The 18518-nt window shown below is 48.1% G+C and overlaps 1 protein-coding gene across 3 annotated transcripts in view; it reads left to right on the top strand.

The window, feature by feature from the left end:
* Positions 1 to 18518, top strand: part of GPSM1 (G protein signaling modulator 1) — an 82887-nt gene that overhangs the window by 14174 nt on the left and 50195 nt on the right. For 2 of the 3 annotated variants that reach the window (XM_049831966.1, XM_049831971.1), the window contains exons 1-7: positions 8556 to 9469; positions 12977 to 13198; positions 13735 to 13870; positions 14153 to 14295; positions 15797 to 15920; positions 17060 to 17175; positions 17456 to 17611. In XM_049831966.1, coding sequence (XP_049687923.1) covers positions 9300 to 9469; positions 12977 to 13198; positions 13735 to 13870; positions 14153 to 14295; positions 15797 to 15920; positions 17060 to 17175; positions 17456 to 17611 — 1067 coding nt within the window. In that variant the 5' untranslated portion in view covers positions 8556 to 9299. Of the gene's footprint in view, positions 1 to 8555; positions 9470 to 12976; positions 13199 to 13734; positions 13871 to 14152; positions 14296 to 15796; positions 15921 to 17059; positions 17176 to 17455; positions 17612 to 18518 lie in introns of those variants that run through there. The other variant, XM_049831968.1, reaches the window with a different exon arrangement.

Genomic DNA, 18518 nt, shown 5'->3' with positions numbered 1-18518 from the left:
CTCGGAGTAGCAAAGCAGAGCATAATTCTCACCTTGCGTGTGAGCTGCGTTGCTTTGAGGCAATGGCCTGGCCTTCTGGGAAACCTGCTACGCTCTGGTTTGTAGGCTTGCAGATTAATCTGATGGCACGCATAGATTTTTCCATAATGCGATGAAGAACCCAAAAGCACTTTGCACCGGTTCTGCTGAGTCTGGGTTTGCACAGAGGAGCTGCAGAAACTGTGTCTAGAGATGCTGGCAAGGGCTGCAGAGGACCTCTGGCTGATGCCTGAGCTCTTGGGGACCCTCTCTTTCCTGTTTGTTCAGACAGATGTAGAATATTACCTTTACAACATCCAGAGGGGTGCCCTATGGGTGTGCAACAGCCAGGGAGAGCAGCAGTGTGCTGCACCTGAGCTCTCACACTGTTTGCCAAGGCAGCCTTTTAAATGCATGAGTGGGCTGATTTCCAATTTTTAGCACCCCTGAAATTTCCAGGGAGAGCGCAACAATGCTTTTAACAGCTCTCGGAGCACGAGACAGCTGCAGAAAAACAATGTAGAAATGGTGCAATCTGCTCTGCTACAGCTTTGCCAGCGAAAATCTGTCCTAGTGTTTGGTGCCACTTCCAGCCTGGACTCAAGCTCTGCTCACATGCTCTTTGCAACCTCAGAGAACCACCACGTCTGTTTTCCTTTGTGGCTTTCTCTGGTTTGGGCACACAGGACTGTAATCACAGAGGGAGGAACTATCGTGGGCTCTCCCTGGCATGCTTTGGCTTGATGTTGTCCTCTTTGCTGGCTCTACTAAATGGAAGTTTGAAAAAGGAGTTGTTGCTTGTTTGGATTTGCTGGACTTGATCACTTGGTTTCTGCTAATGGCTTTTCAGCGAGTTCTGCGGAAAGTAAAGGAGGGCAAGGTTCGTGTTGTTTCTGTCGCTAAGATCACATCCAAATCCTTTTCGAGCATGGGTGTTGGTGCAGAGCATCCTGAGCAGTCTCTTGGTGAGCTGCAATCGCTCAGCACCTCCCTGGCTCGAAGCCTGGATGTCCCAGGAGCATGAGATCTGGGGTCTGTGTTTTCAGATAGATCCCAAAGGCCTCTCTTTCTTGGCTTTAAATACTTGGCCTGGGGCTGAAGGGAAGCAGATGAGACAGGAAGGGAACAGAACCAAATTGGCTGCTGGTTGCTGAGGAGTCAGTGGAAAAACTGTGGTGTGAACTTTGTCATCGTTGCCTTTTACCCTGCATCACGACGACAGTCCGTTTGCCGTGCGGGTCAGTGGTTTGCACGGTACGAGGGTAGGAAAAGAGGCAGTGTGTGCAGCCTCTCCGACTGCCGGCACTGGGCAGATGCAGGGGAATTTTGGGGCGAGGCCACGCATGCGGAGGGGACATGGGCAAGGGGCTGCGTGGCTGGGACAGGCAGAGGTGGCTTCCTTTGTCTGACCGGGGTTAAGCATAATATCGTCCTTGGTGTTCCTGGGACTTGGCAGCACCTTTTCAAAATGCAGTTGTTTTCCTGCTGCAAGTCCACGCTCCAAGGCAGGAGCAATTGGCAGGTTGAGAGAGGAAGGAGAAGGGGGGGGCTGCAGTTGGAGAGGTTTCCAGGCAGCTTGAACTGAGAAAAGACTTGGGCCTCTGGCCTTTGTATTTCTGGGAAGACAAGACTTGCATTCACTCGGCTTCAGCAAAGTAGTCTGGGTGTGCAGGAAAGGAAATCTCCCGAGGCCCCATGAAGCAGTTACACAGCACAACTGGAACAATTGTGCTGGTGGCATTTGTGGAGCTGAGCTCGACCCTGCCGGCAGCTGGGGGGTGGCAGGATCCCGGGGCAGGAATTAGGGGGAGGCTGTGATGCCTTGGCAGTCAAAGCTGTCTCATAGCTTGAGTCCGAGGCTGCACGTTGACTTCGTCTAACCTGAACTGGCACCGCTGTGTTCCAACTCCGCTATGGTCTACGAGGACTCGTCCCTGGCTCTGATGAAGAGGACAGGAGGGGCCAGGCGGCCCCCTCTCCTTCGGGGAGAGCGGTGGGGCTGGGGTCCGGGCTGGCCCCATGGGAGGTGGCTGCTGAGCCCCTGCTTTGGAGGTGGGCGCGGGGCGGTTGTAGAGAAGAGGTGTCCGAGTCTGGACATCTCTCGTCTCATTTACAGTGCTTCTGAATTTGGAAAGATAATCACCCAAACAAGAATCCAGCTATTTTCAGTAACTAGTTTGGCATGAGTGAACCCCTGTATCTTGGTGGGTAGTAGAAGTTGAATAGCGTAAATAAAATGGGTTATAAATAAATCAGCTGTTTTTGTTGTATAGCTGTTGATAAGCCAACTATTTGTTTTTCTAATGTGTATTGTAAGTGTAACCCAATATATTTTGTAGCAGGAGTAGTTTGCTGATTTAAATCACAGCGTATATTTTATTGAGAGGATGTGTTGGCCTAATTGCCAAAGTAATGTTATAATGAAAAGCCATTCAGACCGCATGTCCTCTCTTGCCCTCTGGTTTCTGGAAGTGACTGAAGGAACTAGCACTTCACTTCTGTTGAAATCATCCCAAGAGTGTTGTTTCATTGCAGTGTGATAGATTAATTTCACTGAAGGCACTAACATTGTACAAGAAAGCAAAATGCTCTTGGAAAACTCACGAAGTTTCTCTCATCCTGAAATCCCTGAATTAATTTCAAGTATCCTCAGTGACAAAATCTGAACGCCTACAAATTCATCCTGATGTAGGGGCCGGCTTGGTACTCTGCATGGAAGGTTTCAGATGTTAGAGCTGTTACCTTTGGCTTTTGTCTGCAGGTATGGGGGTGAGACAAACTACGGACAGAACAGATTGAGCATCTTCCTTGGTGCCTCCTGGGAAGGAGAGAGCATCCTCAGACACGAGCATTATTAGTGCACGAGCATTTTGCAAGCTGGTGCTGCTGACCTCTACACTTGTTTTCCTTTAGCACAAATAGCAGGTGGTGGTTGGGTTTATACCCTGCTGATGAGCCCTGCAAAGAGATTATGATCCAGGCTCTTCAGAAGGTTTTATTCTTGCTTTTCTTGAAAGTAAGTTCTCCTGTGGAGTCCCTCTTCTGAGGCATCTTGATCAGTTCATATGTTAGGTGGATTTTTTTTTTTATTATTTGGGAGTCAGAACATGTTTTATGAATTAATTTTCAAATTAGTATCTCCTTAATTGTTTCCTTAGTCCTGGAAAGTATTTCCATCTTATAATTTAAGTGCTTTGAAACTGGGCATCAAGTGAAACTGTTAACCAGGATGAAATGAAATTCACATTTGCACCTTAATCCCATCTGAGCTTTCTCAAATGCTGCAACCTAATTACATCCCATCACGATCCTTTGATATTTGAGTAATTCTGGAGCACAAAGGCTTAAATTTGTACTCATTGCCTTTTAGAGGTTTCACTCCTCAGATGACACAGGAAAATTTCATGGTGTTCTCTGTTCTTGCTATGGGTTAAACTGTTTTTGTGGGAAAGATTTGGTACATGGATTCAAAATAATTATTACTGGTGTATGATTTATTGAGAGCCCAATCCTTCCAAGTGTAGAGCAGGTTTCTAGAGGTCATGAGTATCTTAAGCTCCTGGAGCTGGGGGCCGCTCTCAGGGCAGGGTTAGATCTTCAGTGTTTGTTTGGCATCATGTTGAGCTGGTGGCGTGAGCTGTGCGAGCATCCTTGCCTGGGTGGAAGATGCTGCACCTCATCCCCAAGAGAGCAGCTCTAGTCTGAGTGGTTCCCTTGGTGCTTGCAAGGGAGGACCTGGCAGAGGTGCTGGGATCCAGGGCCCCTGGGTTCCTTTCCACTCTCTACAGCTGACTCACCGTGAGCAAGTTATGTCTTGCTGTATCTTAGCTTCCTTTTTGCAAAACAGGGTAATAGCTACCCTCGCACCTTTGCAAAATATTTTGCGGTCCTTAGGTTGAAAAGTTTCTACACATACCAGTTCAGCATCATAAGTTGCTTCACAAAATGCTACTAAACCAGCACATAATTCCCATCTGCCTTCAGTTCTCACCGTCCCCGTGGATCAAAGCCACAGAGTAGTAATTCTGCGTGGCCCTTGGTCAAATAGAGTTGTGTGCAGCTCTAGGGGAGTTGTGTGACAGGGGAGTGCTGGATGACTTTTGCTTTCAAGCAGGCAATGGGGAGTTTGAATTTGAATTTCTGACAATGACGCAGCTTGTTGGAGCCATTATGAATTGAAATGGGGTCTTATTCAGCTCTGCTAATAAGAGGGTAAATGCAACTAAATACAGCTGTCTTCCTCACTGTCATTTGGTATTTATTAGCAAATATGCAGTGGAATTGAATCCCTTGTAAGTACTCTGCAGCTAATGGTAGATAGCAATTAACTGAAATGACTACTGTTGAGCACTGATGCTGCCATCAGTGAGTGGAAGAGGAAATCTGGAGCCAGAACACAGACCCGGCGGCTTCCAGAACTCCCTGTAGTTTTCCCCTCTGGATTCTCTGTTTCATGCCCTTATCAAAAGACTGCAGAGAAAACCGCTTCATCTTGGTACTCCCTGGAGCTCCAGCTTGAGCAAACACTTCTCAAGCAGCAGTAAGTGTGTGTCTGTATATATATTATCTTATTATTTTCAGTTTGGGGGTCACTGAAAGGTCTCACTGCAATACTACTACCAGTGAAAGTGTGTGGAGTGGAAACTTTCTCCCCTCCAGATGTGCTGGTGACACAGAGCTGCCTCTGCTGCACCTCAGGTGCTTTGGGAGTTGTGAAGGAAACTGGCCCAGATGCTTGGAACAAATTCAGAAGCTGGGAAGGACTGGGTGCAGCATTCATTGTTTCATCTTTAGCTTTTTCTCTCCAAACTAAACAAGAGATTTTGTTTTCTTCCCCTCGCTAATAAGGTGACACGTAGGTCAAAGTGCCCCGGAGGTTTTGCCTTCAATTGACTGGAGGGAAACCGGCTTCCATGTGCTGGTTTCAAACTACCAAAAGTAGTTCAAGTCAGGCTAATTTCACATATATCTTGATTCTGTTGTCACCCTTCCCTGCCAACCTGTGTTTGATATAGTGCCTTGTGGGGAAACTGCTTGTCAGGAGGGGGATTAGTGCTTGGGTTGTGATGTGGGTGGGAAGCGAGGGGCTGTGCCGCAAGGAGAGCTGTTGGCAGGATGGAGAGGCGTCACTGGCCACGTTGCACAAGAACTGGGCTTGGGAGCGAGCTAGTTGATATTTTTGTTAGTGTCCTCCCTGCAAAACGGAGCAGGTTGCTAATGGGTGTGTTGATGATACGGAGGTACGAGCAATGCAGGGGAGGATGAGTATTGAATAGGAGGCACTGAATGATTGATAGGTCTGGTGTCATGGCAATGTGATGATATTTAACGGTATGAAGTTGCAAGCACGTGTGCTTAGGAGCTAGTAATAAGATTTTCTTCTCAGAGATGCGAGCTTATCGTTTGGGAGCAAGTGAGAGAGAGAGGCGGCTGTGTACGTGCTGGTGGTACGCCGACGTGAGCGCCCAGCCTGTTGTGAGGAAAGTGTTGCTCGGTGAGGAGCGAGGACCCTGCCTGGGGCAGAGTAGCCAGACAGAAACTGCCCAAAACACATTGTGAGGGTGCCCCAGGCAGAGAAGAGCAATCTAGTCTGGCTTGCAGTGCTGGCCCAAGGCTAAACAGGTATAAATTCACTGTGAATAAATTCGGGCTGTGCGTCAGGAAGATCTGGGATAGCTTTCCTCATGGAAAGGGAAGACCATGAAAATAGTCAGATCCTTCATCACGCATGGGCTTTGGCACAGGGGAAGCGTGAGCTGGGTCGTGTGGGATGTGTGCTCCCTCCGTTGTGTCCCCGTGCAGCGAAGGGGAACTGTCACCGGGGCGTTGGAGCAGCTCCTACCTGGCTGTGTTATCTGGTGGTTCGGAGTCATCAGCTGCTTTTCATGTACGGGAGCTGTGCGAAGGCTGAGAAAGGAAATTACTAAAGGGGAATAATTCCCAGCTTGATTACTTTAAGGATGTGCTGCCGGTTAATTATTTAAATGCATATTTAGTTGTTTAAGCAAGTGAATATACATTTACATTGAGCACCTGATAAACCTGGTCCCTTTTTGATTGGGGAAAAATGTTTAATTGCCCCTGTCATCAGTGCTCTGAAATTACATTTATTTTTATATAAAATTCAATCAGATTGCAAGTAAGATGCTAAAATCTGTTGCTCATTAATTCATATCAATAGATATATTAAGGGGTTTTTTTACTACTGTTGGTGCTTTTGGTGGGGTTTTTTTCTGCCTTACCTCCTGTCTAAAAGCTTGGGTTTTATCCCTGACTTTAGAACTACAGCAGCTCTGATTGGGAATGAGTTTTGCAATCGCCCCCACTAATATGAATCAAATACCTATAAATATATATTATTTTTTTTAAAGGCAGTTTTACCTTGCAGGCAGGAAGAAAGAGGTTCTCTTGCCCTGTGAGCTTTACAATATTTAAGGCAGCAGGCAGTCTTGTAGCTCTGTCTTGTGATATGATTATCTTCTGTGTAGCTTGATGGCTTTGTTCTTAGTAGTGTTAAGTGCTGTGAGCAAGACAGTCCAAACAAGGCAACCCTGAATGTGTGAAAGGGTGGGTTGGAGTAAGACAAGTTTAATTGTTGGACACTGTACGGTCTCTTTTTCTGCCTGCCTGGAGCAGATGTGGGGTTGAGGTGCAGACCTGAGAGTTGGGATGTCACTGTGTCCTACTCTGGCTTCTGTGGCCCTATCTCCTGGACTGCAGGAGCTGCGGCAGCCCTGAGGTTTGGGTCAGTGCGTAGCCCATAATCCTGCAGAATAGCTCTTGGCTAAAGGCAGTCTGTACTCTTGTTTTCCAGCCTAGCAGTAGGAGGACAAGTGCGATGTTGTCCATACAGTGTTATTTTCTTGGAATATTTGTCAAGGGAGACACAAGATTTGGAGGAGAGTGGGGTGTTGGGAAGTCTAACTGTAGCTCCAAGCTTCTGAACACACGCTATGAGTAGTGTTGCCTCTCTGGGGACCTATATATCATCACCCGAGTCCTAATTATAGTGCTGTTCGCACAGCAGTCATGACGATCATTGTTAATGGCACTGGTAACACCGTGTGCTGTTTGCTTTGTTTCTTACTTGGCAGTGTTCTCAGCATCCCCAGTGCTCCTGGGACCCTCACTGCTTTCTCTGTATTGCTGTGTTGCTTGAAAATGTTTGATGCGTAAGAGTCCTTCTATTTTGCCTGTGTACCTTTTATAAAGGAAAAATTTTGCTCTTCAGTTCTTTCAGCTAGCTTGCAAGGCTGCCAAAAGGCAATCTGTGATACAGATCATCATTAGCTGCTATCTGACAGTGATGAATGACCCTGGGAAATGTTGTCGTTAAAGGCAATATCTGCTCTTCCTGTTCTTCTCGGCTCGTTCTGTCTTCAGAGCAGTTACCCTTTAAAGAAGAAGTTAAGGAGGAGGGAGGGTGGCCCTGCCCTGTGCTGTATTGGAAAGAGACTTCCTCATCCCTGTCACCACATGGTGGAAGGTCACCCTTTTCTGCCTATGAGTGTCAGAAGCAACATCCATTCCCAGGTTTGAAATTCGCAGCTGTCGCATTGATGGGGGCCGAGCGATCTGCCAGCGTTATGCCACTCACTCATTCCTCTGGCAGAATGCTGTGCAGATTGCCTAACTCGTTTGTGGCCAAACATTGGGTTTATAATTGGCCTCTTACTGCTTTTAAAAAATTTGTTCTTTTTGTTGTTGTTTCTTAAACGCATATATTGCCCTTTTTGAAGTACCTTTTGCAAAAGGATCTGAAAGTGCTCTGGGAGCCACCTTCACTCCTGTTTTACAGGTGTGTATGTAACCCAAGGAGTGGAGGAGCTGCAGGACTTGCTTAATGCTCCAGCCGGGAACTGATGCTGGCGCTTGTCGCTGTGCACACCAGCGCTGTTCTGATTTCTAGATTACAACTGCTGTCTTCAAAACTTTGTTCGTATCTGGCCAGACTTGACACAGTCTGTCATCTCTATGCATTCCGAAAAAAACATTTTGGTATACGTGGTGTAGTCTTGTTTTGGTCTGCGACTTGATCTGAGAAGGTTGTCAGACCTTCCTGGCTGCTTGTGGTAGGCCTGGGGACTGGAACGTGACTTCTGTGAATACTTGGAAATCCTGCATATCTAGAGGAACACGTAAATCTGTATGAGTGGTTTGCACTGATTTAGGGCAAGGCTTATGAACAGGGGCCACTTCAAGTGAGCTTCCCTCCCTCCCCGTGTCTTTGTTCAAACCCACAGTCAGGGACATACTGTGCTGTTAGCTAAAAGGTTGAACTTTGCGGGAGAATTGCATTAACAAGCTCCAGCGTCTTAGCTGTGGAAAAGCAGCTTGTGTTCTGCAGTGTCTCTCTTCTGAAGCATACCATATGGCCAAGCCCAGTACCTTCAGCTTGTCAGCCGTAATTTGCTGCCTCAGGAGGGACTGAATCTTCTTTTCTGGTATTAAGACACGAATAGTAGGTGCTTGCTGAGGTGGTACAGGCCCAAGCGTGTTACCTGTGTGTCAGCAGAGAAGAAACTTAATACCTGGGGGATAGAAGGCTGTGTCTTCTCAGATGGGGTGGTTTCGAGCCCATTTAAATCGGCAGGGATGTGCTCTGTGGGATTCGCTTTCTCTTGCTTTTCCCCCGTTGGAGAACTGCTCAGGTCATTTCTGGAACTTGCAAAGCTTCCCGGGTGGCAGATGGATGAGGCCTCTTTGGAGCCTGTCAAACACTAACGAGTGCTTCTGCCCAAAGGTGACCCTCTTTTGGGAGAACCCTGAGCTCCTCGCCTGACAAGGAGAGGTTCATAGCAGCAGAAGTTCTTCTGCTCTTGGAGCCAACAGGCACCAACAGGAATAGCTGATGAGACCACAGGGGCAAAGTGCTTTGGGAAGAGACCGGTTCAGAAAGGAGGGAGCTGCTTGCCTCTGACCATCTCGTGGACTCTTCTAGGGCCCTTTTTCTTTGGGCAGTGCTGAAAATATGTGAGTGAACAAGACACTCTCTTGTTCTGGGATTTCAGCTGTGAACTTGCCTATCTGCTGCCTGAAACCAAGTGGACGAAGGATATTGTATTTCTTGGAGGAAAGAAGATCTTACTTTCTCTAGGTCTCTGGAAACAAAAGCAGTGCTCCTTTCCCTTTCCCTTTCAAGGGCAGCATATGGAAAGAAAAAGAAGGATCCCAGATAAACACAATTCAAGATTCCAGCAACTTAACAGTAAAGTTGCCCATGCAGATGGAGTGAAAACTGGAGAGCAGTTGAAAACGACAGCAGTGCACGTGGTACAGACATGAAGATGCCATCAGCATCTTCAAAACCCTGGGTCCTGCCTGTGAACTTAACAGAGAGTCCTGTCTGCAAAGTTGTTCCAAGTAGACCTCAGCCCCGCTGCTTTCTTCTGCCAGTGGGCTTGGAGCTCTGGGTTTATGTTCAGAAAATGCGCAACCTGCAGAAGAAGAGGTAGGGGAGAGCTCAGGCATGTGCTGTGGGAGGGACTGGGACTGTAACTTGAGTCTGATGTTAGCGACTGTTTTCCCTTTCCTTTGCCAGTCAAGGTGGTTCAGGTTTGCTCACTTGAACAGCAGATTCCTATCTTCTGCCTAAATCGCCCTTCTAGTCTTTTCTTATGGACAGTTGGGCTATGACCTTTGGAAGGTGTTGGACGTGGAGTGTTTTAGTGTGCTTGAGTTTGTTCATTGACCTTTAGCTGGTTCCTCTGCCCTTGGCATTGTGTTTCTGAGTGCTTTTAAGCCTGCAGTGACTGAACTGTGTGCAAAGTTGCTTCCCAGAACTAGCTCTGACTGTGGGGCCCCAAGGAGGTGGGAAGTGCAGGTGGGTTTTAAAAGTGGGTTGTGTTTCTATTAATAATTGCTATCCTTGACTTTTGTCCCTTTACATGGCAGCAAAGGCTTGGCAGAGTGCAATGTGGAGAAAACCCTTCTCTCCCTTCCCCTTGTTTGCTTAGGTCCCAAACTGAGCAGTGATGTTAATTAGATAAGTCAGATACTCTGCAAAGCAGTCTGTTCAAGGACAAACAGATTTTAATAAAAAGCTGTGTGCACTAGAGGGTCATGCCACAGCATCGGGCCTGAATAGTTACTATGGGAACACCAGGAGAGCACCCAGAGAGCGCAAGTGTGTGTGTGAGTGTATCAGCATGCAGTCCCCAAGGCACAAACTTCACTTCTGGTTATGTTTCCTCTGGCAAGTATGCCACCCTCGGAGTGTGTAGCTGGGGTTTGTTGCTGTAGGGTTTTCTGTGTTGCGTGGATGGGAACCCTCACTTCGGGCTATTCAAGTTGCACAACAAATTTGATCCGAACTAGACTGCAATATCCATGAATTAGGGAAACTGGTCTCCAGCTCAGTTTTTAGGCTGTTTACACTTGAACTCAGTCTTTTAAAGAGAACCTGTTTGTGTTGAAAATTAAATTGAAATTATGCTGAAATTTGCTTCTGTGCCCTCTTCTAACTGGAACTCATCATTAGTTCCTGTGATAGTAGCTCGTTCCTGCATTTCAAATCCTCTCAAGATTGACCTCTGTTAAGCTGCCTGAACTTAATCTTGCTGATTTGAATAGAAGGTGTTCCTTGTCTGTCTTCAGTCCCAAACCTTCTTTCAGCTGTTCAGGAGGTATCAGCAGAGACCTGTCAAAACCTGATGATGACACCAGGTAACTGCTCTAGTGATCTACAAACCATAAATGTGCCTTGAAACCGATGGAAGTTTGGTATGATCCCAAAATGGGTCCCTCTAATTTAACATGCTGTAAGCAGAAGCTCATTCTTACTAATTTTCACATGGTCTAGCAAGAGGATCAGTAGAGAGTAGCTAAACATTTGTAGTATTAACAGTCTTAATATTTTTATTTCCCCTATCAAACAGAAGATGAGGCAGGGACTGATGCTGCACTGGCACTGCAAGCAGCCTTCTTGTGCAAGTAAAATAGCCACTCAAATGTAGGCTCTGTGGTGAGCATGAAATCAAATATTTGTGTGGGAGTTTGAGGTGGGAGCTCAAATGAGCTGCTTCACAATACCGTTCTCCCTCTTATTACTCCGGTTTTGGGGACAAACGAGCAGTGAGACAGGAGAGGTCACAAGTGTGTTTGGAGGGAGAGTCTGAAGTCAGCTCTTTTGCCTGTTTTTTTTTGTTTGGACAGCTCTTGTGGGTTGTCCTGCTTTAGAGGATGCTGTTGGGCTGCCAAGTGTTGGGTGTTTGGAGCCATACAGAGCCAACTCAGCAGGGAGATTGCCAGGCAAATAGGGTTGGATTTTAGACAGTTTATGCACTGCTCATAGAGGAACTGGCTTTGTTTCCTGGCAGCTGAGAAAACGTCATTCTGCCTGTTTGTAGGAAAAATGTATCAGGATTGGTATTTCGTTTGTGCATCTCCCCGTGCCCTAGCGCAGCAGGGGGAGGCAAGCGGTGGGTGCAGACCTGGAGCGGGAGGAACCCTGCCCTGAAGTCAACGCGCACAGGTTGTGCCCTCGGGGAGAGAAGCCAAAGCAGCGCAGAGTGCCCTGGCTTGGCCAGCACACCTCAGCCTTGGTCTGCAGAGACCCCAGTTGCAGGGGCTGGGCCTTGGCTCGTCATTGGGGTGGCTTTGGGAGAAGCATCTAGGGGTCAGCAGGGAACTGCTGCAGGGGATGTCAACTGGGCTGCTGCTCTCGCAGTGGTGATGAGCAAGTTGTTCTCTTGGTCTGGGTACTGCAGTCAAAGTCAAGTACTCTTTGCCCGAGAACAGAATAGAAACTGCCTTCGGACATTTATTATCTTTTATCTGACCCTTGCTTTTCTGACTGTGGACAAGTGAGCTACGTTTTTTCTGAGCAGATGTTCACCTTTGACCTAGATAGTTTTGACTTTTAAAAACACGTTGAGCAGAAATGAAAAAGCCAAAAAGAGCAAAGAGAAGCATTTGAATAGAGGAGCAGGAACATGCTGTGTCCATCCACCTTATGAAGAGGCTGACTTTGCAGCAGGCAAGACGTTTCCAAATGTAAGGTTTCAAACGCATGCTCTGTCCCTTCTGAGAACTTTGGATACGCACGGCCTAACAGGGATGGCTGTAACTTAGAGAGGACTTGGTGGAGCACTCAAAGGAGCACGTTTCCTTTCTCTTGAAGCAGTATCACTGGTCTTGCTCCTCTCTGTTGGCTTGCAAAGTGCTTGTGCTGACAGCATGGCATGCGCCATTGCCAAAGGTGTCGAGAAATGCAAGGGAGGAAGGCTCGCCTGGAGGCTAATGTGCGGAGTGCCCGTGGAAAAAGTGACAGCAGGAGAGTTAATGAAAAGCAGACACGGAGCACTGGAAGCTGCTCAGCCAAGAAATTCTGCACAGTCCAGGGTTTTCTCTGGTATTTAATAAAAATGTGTTACCATTTGGCTACTCTGTCTGTTACTCTAGGGAAAGCGGTGCAGGCATGAATAGCCTGGGTACGTGGCTTCTGCGCTGTGCACCACCTGGAAGAAAAACAGATGCCGTGTTACTCTTGCGATATGAGTGTGCGTCTTGAGAGCCAGGAGCCCCGGGTTTCTTGTCCAGATTCCTACTGGGAACCCAGGGGCTGCCTTTGGCCACTCGCAGATGCTGTCTGTAAATCTAGATGCTCCTGTGTCTCATGCCTAGGAGCCTGGTTTCTCAGAGGGGCTGAGTGCCCCCCATGTCCACTGAAAGCTGGTGTCTACACCGCTGAGGTGTGCTGGCTGTGTGTCCCCGAGTTACTATCGCCCAAACAGTGTTTGACCTGGGGCTGGTGCCTTGGGGCTTGGGGCTGAATACAGAGATGCAGCTGCTGCCTGGAAGGTGGCTCTCTCCAGGTGGGTTTTTTTTTAGGGTTTATTTTTTCTGATGCAGTGAGTAATTAAACATATACAATGAAGTAAACTTTTTTACTGTTGCATAGCAGCATGGGTGCACTGCAGTCCAATTCCTCTAGAAATGATGTTCTTGCTTTTGGCAGAATGGAGGCATCCTGCCTGGAACTGGCCCTGGAAGGAGAACGCTTGTGCAAGGCTGGGGACTTCAAAGCTGGGGCAGCCTTCTTCGAAGCAGCGGTGCAGGTGGGGACAGAGGACCTGAAGACTCTCAGTGCCATCTACAGTCAGCTGGGCAATGCCTATTTCTACCTAAAGGAGTACTCCAAGGCCTTGGAGTACCATAAACACGACCTTACCCTGGCCAGGTAAGCGTGTCAGCGCTGCTTCATCCTAATTGGATTCAACCTGTCAGGGCTTGACTGAAGGCAAGTTCTGTGGGGGCTGAACCCAGCAGCCTGAGGGAATCCGCCCCAGAAATAAGCATCTAAAACTAGCCCTGAGGCATGGGGTGACTGTCCTGTGGAGAACTCGGGAGGCAACAGGAATGGGCTGGCCACCTTCAGAGCAGGGAGGTGGAGAAAGGGATGTGAATGCGAGGAGGGCGATTGGAGCAAGAGCAGGGCAGTGTCCAGTTCTCCTGTCCCCAGGTACTCGTTGTAAGTACACCTGAAGTCATTAGAGCAGTTCACCTGAGACAGCAAAACAGGGGACAAGGATCTGTCTTCAAAATTGAGAGAGCCTGTATGAAGCACTCCAGTCAGGTGCGTGTGCTGGGAACTGCTGGATGTGGTCTACATACCATGCAGCACTTGCTGCAGCTTGAATTCTGCCTCCAACAGTTGGTGAATGAAAGTGTGTGAGCTCTTTAACACCTCTCTCCCTTCCTCCTGTCATGTTATAGAACCATCGGGGACCGCATTGGAGAAGCCAAGGCAAGTGGCAACCTTGGGAATACATTGAAAATACTTGGGCAGTTTGATGAAGCTGTCGTTTGTTGCCAGAGACACTTGGACATTTCTCAGGAGCAGGGAGACAAGGTAATTGATTCATGGCATCCAACAGGAAATATTTCCTAGCTTTAAAAATAATCTGTCTGCAAGTCGGGAAATGCAATATGGTGAAGGTGGGCTTTGGAAGGAGGTGGAGTGTAAAGCCCTCCCTTCTGGCTGCCATCACAGGACTCACGGCTGCATGACAGTGAAGATGGGAAAAGCAAATGTGGGCCTCCTGGCTTTGACCATCCCCGCCCAGCAATGGAAAGGTCCATATTGGGATGTGAAGTGTAATACCTTGCTGCTCCCTCTTCTTCCTCCCTTTAGGTAGGTGAAGCCAGAGCACTGTATAATATAGGAAATGTTTACCATGCAAAGGGAAAGCACTTATCTTGGAGCATGGCCCAAGACCCAGGCTACCTGCCTCAAGAAGTCAAGGAGACGCTACAGAAAGCTTCAGAATATTATGAGTAAGTATTCAAGCTTGGCCAACCCTTCCTCCTGGAGGGAACAGGGCTAGTTGGGCATCAGTGATTGCTGAAATGCACACAGGTACACCTTTGTTGAGCTTAGCCTGCTCAGATCATAATCTGCATTTGTGGCGGTCCTGTTCTGCTGACAGGGTCTGCAGGTTAGCTGAGCTCTGATAACCGTTAAGCTAATGATAGCTGCATGGGGTGCAAGATGACAATTTTTCCTGAGTCCTGTTGGAAGCGTTTCTCATAGGCGGGATTTGTTTCCTGGGCCACTGAGGATGTGGGAGCTGTGGAAGATGTTTGTTGCAAAGAATGAGACTGTTGATGAAAATCAGGCCACCGAATGAGATTTTGCATGTTGTAATGAATTAGGAATACTCCCCTGAGATGCCAAGTTACGATGGCAAATTCATCTCCAGGAAGGTGAGAGAGGGACCGCAAGCTTTTATGAAATTAGAGCTAAAATTCATCCTGGCATTGCCTTGGTAAAACTCACTGTACTTTGAAGTAAGATCACGCAATTAAGTTCAATAGTGTGCTCTTTCTCAGAGCTGTATTTGGAACCTAAACTACTGGCTCCTGTAGCCCCTGCTGCTCTCTGCTGGCCTTGATGAGAACGGATCCCTGTGTGTCTCCATTGCTGGGGCCACGAACAGAGACTTTTCTTCACCCAAGGGAAGAAGCTTTCACTTGAAGTCCCAGTTGTCCTTCTCAAGGATCTGTAGTTTATCTTGCTTGTGACATCCTTCCCTTTCCTAAATAGTTTCAAAGATCACTCTGATGTCCCATACAGGAAGGTTGTCACCAGACTTTTGGGCTGATGTTTTTCTTCTTGTACTTCAGAGTTTTGCTTCAATAATGCAGGGGTTTTTACGTAGCCTTTTTAAATGAGGAGAGCGACAAGATCTCATATCTGAGGATGTGATAGTGCCTATATATAGCTCACCATCCTCTTTCCAAAGAACGGTGCATGTAGTATAGCCAGTGGGTAAATTTGTGCCAGCTGGGAGCTCTATGCTTCCCTCTGTGTGTTTAAAGGGGGAAAAAACCCCAAGGTAAAGAAATGCTGGGAAGCTCTATGAGCAGAGCCATGGCATAGGACTGTGGATCTTGCCCCTGTCCTGCTGTAGGTAATCTCCTTTTTTCTGCGCTCCTGGTTCTCCCCTGTACAGTGAGGTGGCCATCTCTTATTTAATGTGGGGTCTTACCAGACCATCGGTGTGTGAGCAGTTCCTGTACACAGCTGCAGATTGCCTGAGGTCGGGAGAGCAGCAGAGACTTACACCGCTGGATTTGCACGAGCTCCCAGAGCTACAGCTAGCATAGATCACTAGACTTTCATCTGCCAAGTGATGCACAGGACAGGCAGTTGGGGAGGGGAAATGCCTTCTCCAGGGTTAGCTCTCCTTTCTTTAAGGGGCAAGTCTTTTTGGGGTGTCTCCTGCAGAGATTGTTGACCGTGTCTCACCAGCCATGCTGCTCTGCCTTCTTTCAGGAGGAACCTGTCCCTGGTGAAGGAGCTGGGGGACAGAGCTGCACAGGGCCGTGCTTACGGCAACCTCGGCAACACCCAGTACTTACTCGGCAACTTCAGTGAAGCTATAGCCTTCCACAAGGAGGTAGGAAACCGCTGTGCCGCTTTTCTGGTGTCAGGGGCTGAGGCTGGCTGTCGGGGAGCAGCCTTTCTTCTCGCCTGTTGTACTAACTCATGCCAAGCAACGTCATGCTCCGGCCCATCAGCACCTAACGAGCGGTTTGAGGGAAGGGTGCTGTTGGCTTGGAAACCAAAGGAGATGTCCAAGGGCAAATTGCAGCTGGGCCTAGCAAGGCTTTTCTGCTCTTAATTTGTATCAATCTAGATTTTAATAAATGCAAGCCATGAATTTAATTAAGCTGCTGAAAGAGCTGTCGATGAGGAATAAATGTTGCTTGTAGAACATAATAACTTTCTGTAAAGCTTTGCAGAGGGGTGAGGTGACACAGCCCCTGCCCCAATTCAAATGCAATTCAGCTTCTATTTCAGGGTATGTATGGGTTTTCTCGCAGTGGAAGGTGCTCAGTACCTTGGAAAGTCGGCCTTGTCATAGCTCTTCTGATTTTTTAGATGCTAGGGGACAGCAGCCAGCAGTGCTGTGGGAGAAGGGGCTTGAAAAGGGGTGGGAAACCTGTGCAGTATTTGGGACGAGGAGGAGGTGCTGCAAAGTGGAGGGTGAGAGGTGGGGAAACATGGGGAGCCAGGGGCACAGGGGAGGAGAGGCAGGACTGAGGTGCAGCTAAGGGCAGAAGTCTGGGGAGCAGCTGCAGCGCAGACGGTGAGATGGAGCGCACACACGTGCATGTGCGTTCTGTGCCACAGCACCGTGCAAAGTGACAGCCTTGTTCCTGCACGCCAGTCTGCTGATCAACCACATCCCTTCACAGCCTGACCGACAGCTCTCCGTTCGCCTCTTTGTTCAGCGGTTGAAGTACGTGCATAACTCCTTTTGCACTTCAGCTAGAGAGCTGTGTACTGACCAGGCTGGAGTGGGAGTTAGAGAAGAATGCACCATTATTCCCACTTTTCCAAAGGCCCTTCCTGATCCTGAATTGCAAAAGAGGGAGAGACTTCCCGCTGCATCCAGCCCTGATAGGCGTGTGCACTGCTACCTTGCTGGGTGGGAGCTTTGCAAACCAAGAAGTTAAATCTCCCGGAAAAGTTGCTGTATAATAGAAACCTGGCAATGGCCAGCCTGTACTCACTAACCTGTGTCTGCTGCAGCGCCTTGCTATTGCTAAGGAGTTTGGGGACAAGGCAGCCGAGCGGAGAGCGTACAGCAACCTGGGCAATGCGCACATCTTCCTCGGGAGGTTTGACATCTCTGCTGAGTACTACAAGTAAGTGCCAGGGGCTAAGGCAGACTCAGGGCACGTGATTCCTGGAAATTTTGACCTATTGACGTGAATTCCATAGGCTCAGGGGGATGTGACAAGGGACCTTGAGGCCAGTTGCATGTGTGGAGCTCAGCAGTGGCGAGTAATACAGCCACCTGACAGCCGGCAGCGTGTTACAGGCACCAACTTCAACGCAGCGCATGCCAAAGTGGTGACTTCCCTGTCACCTTGCAGAGGTGCCCTGCAGTAACCAGGTCTCTTCATTCCCACCTCTTCCATGCAGGAAAACACTCCAGCTCTCCAGACAACTCAAAGACCAAGCAGTAGAAGCCCAGGCTTGCTACAGTCTTGGAAACACATACACGCTGCTTCAAGACTATGAAAGAGCAATCGAGTACCATCTAAAACATCTGGTGATAGCACAGGAGCTGGGAGACAGGTAAAAAACTGCCTCACGAGATGGTGTCTCTGCTCTGGTGGGTTCACAGCACTGACCCTTTCCTGTTGATTTATTGTTCTCTACTGCTGGGTTAAACAACAGTGATATGTATTCTTGAAAGTCTTTAGAAATCTTGCAGAACCTGGGCCTTAGTCCGGTCATCTGTCAAAAACGTACCATGATTGACACCTTTATCATGTTGTTCAAACCTGGAGATTGTGCCCTTAATGCTGTGTCTGTGTGGGCTGAGTGAGATTTCTAATAACAGGTATTTCAAGAAAACACCTTGTATTCAGTGCTTTGCGATGTGGCTACTGCCGTTTTATCCCAGAAGGGCCCTCCTAAAGCTCCTTCCAGTTCACAAAAATTCTGTCTTCCATGGAGACTGTGTGGTTAGGGCATACAAACATGCCACGTGCCACTTTGTCCTGTTGCTCTGAGATGATGCTGGAAACCTCCATGTAGAAACAAATGATGTTACATAGAGTATGTGGAGATGTTATTTTTTGCTTCTTGGCCTCACCCCTTCTTCTTTAGGAGGTTTGGCCTTTTTAAAAAATATTTTTTTTTTTTTTTAAGAGGTGTTGGCTCCTTTCTCCTGGATACTCTGTGATCCTGGAGCCTTCTTGCCGCTGAAGTGACTTGCAGCCACCTTGTTCGGTGTTACTGTGATGGCTCTTGGGAAGCTGGGTGTCCTCCACTAGATGGAGCAGAGACATTAGAATGGGAGATCTGTGGCACTATCTGGGCAGTATGTGCTCAGAGAAGGTATAATCCCACCCAAGGGTGAATCATGCTGTGGGGGTGCAGGCCTGTGGGCTCCTGCATTTCTGGGAACACACCCTATGAGCAGAAGGTATTGAACAGGGTGACAAGAAAAATGTTTAAATGCTGATCAACCCGCCCA

Source organism: Accipiter gentilis, chromosome 29 (genome assembly GCF_929443795.1).
Source record: "Accipiter gentilis chromosome 29, bAccGen1.1, whole genome shotgun sequence".
NCBI classification, from domain to species: Eukaryota; Metazoa; Chordata; class Aves; order Accipitriformes; family Accipitridae; genus Astur; species Astur gentilis.
The sequence above is the reverse complement of the archived record's forward strand: the minus strand, read 5'-3'. Positions and strand labels throughout refer to the sequence as shown.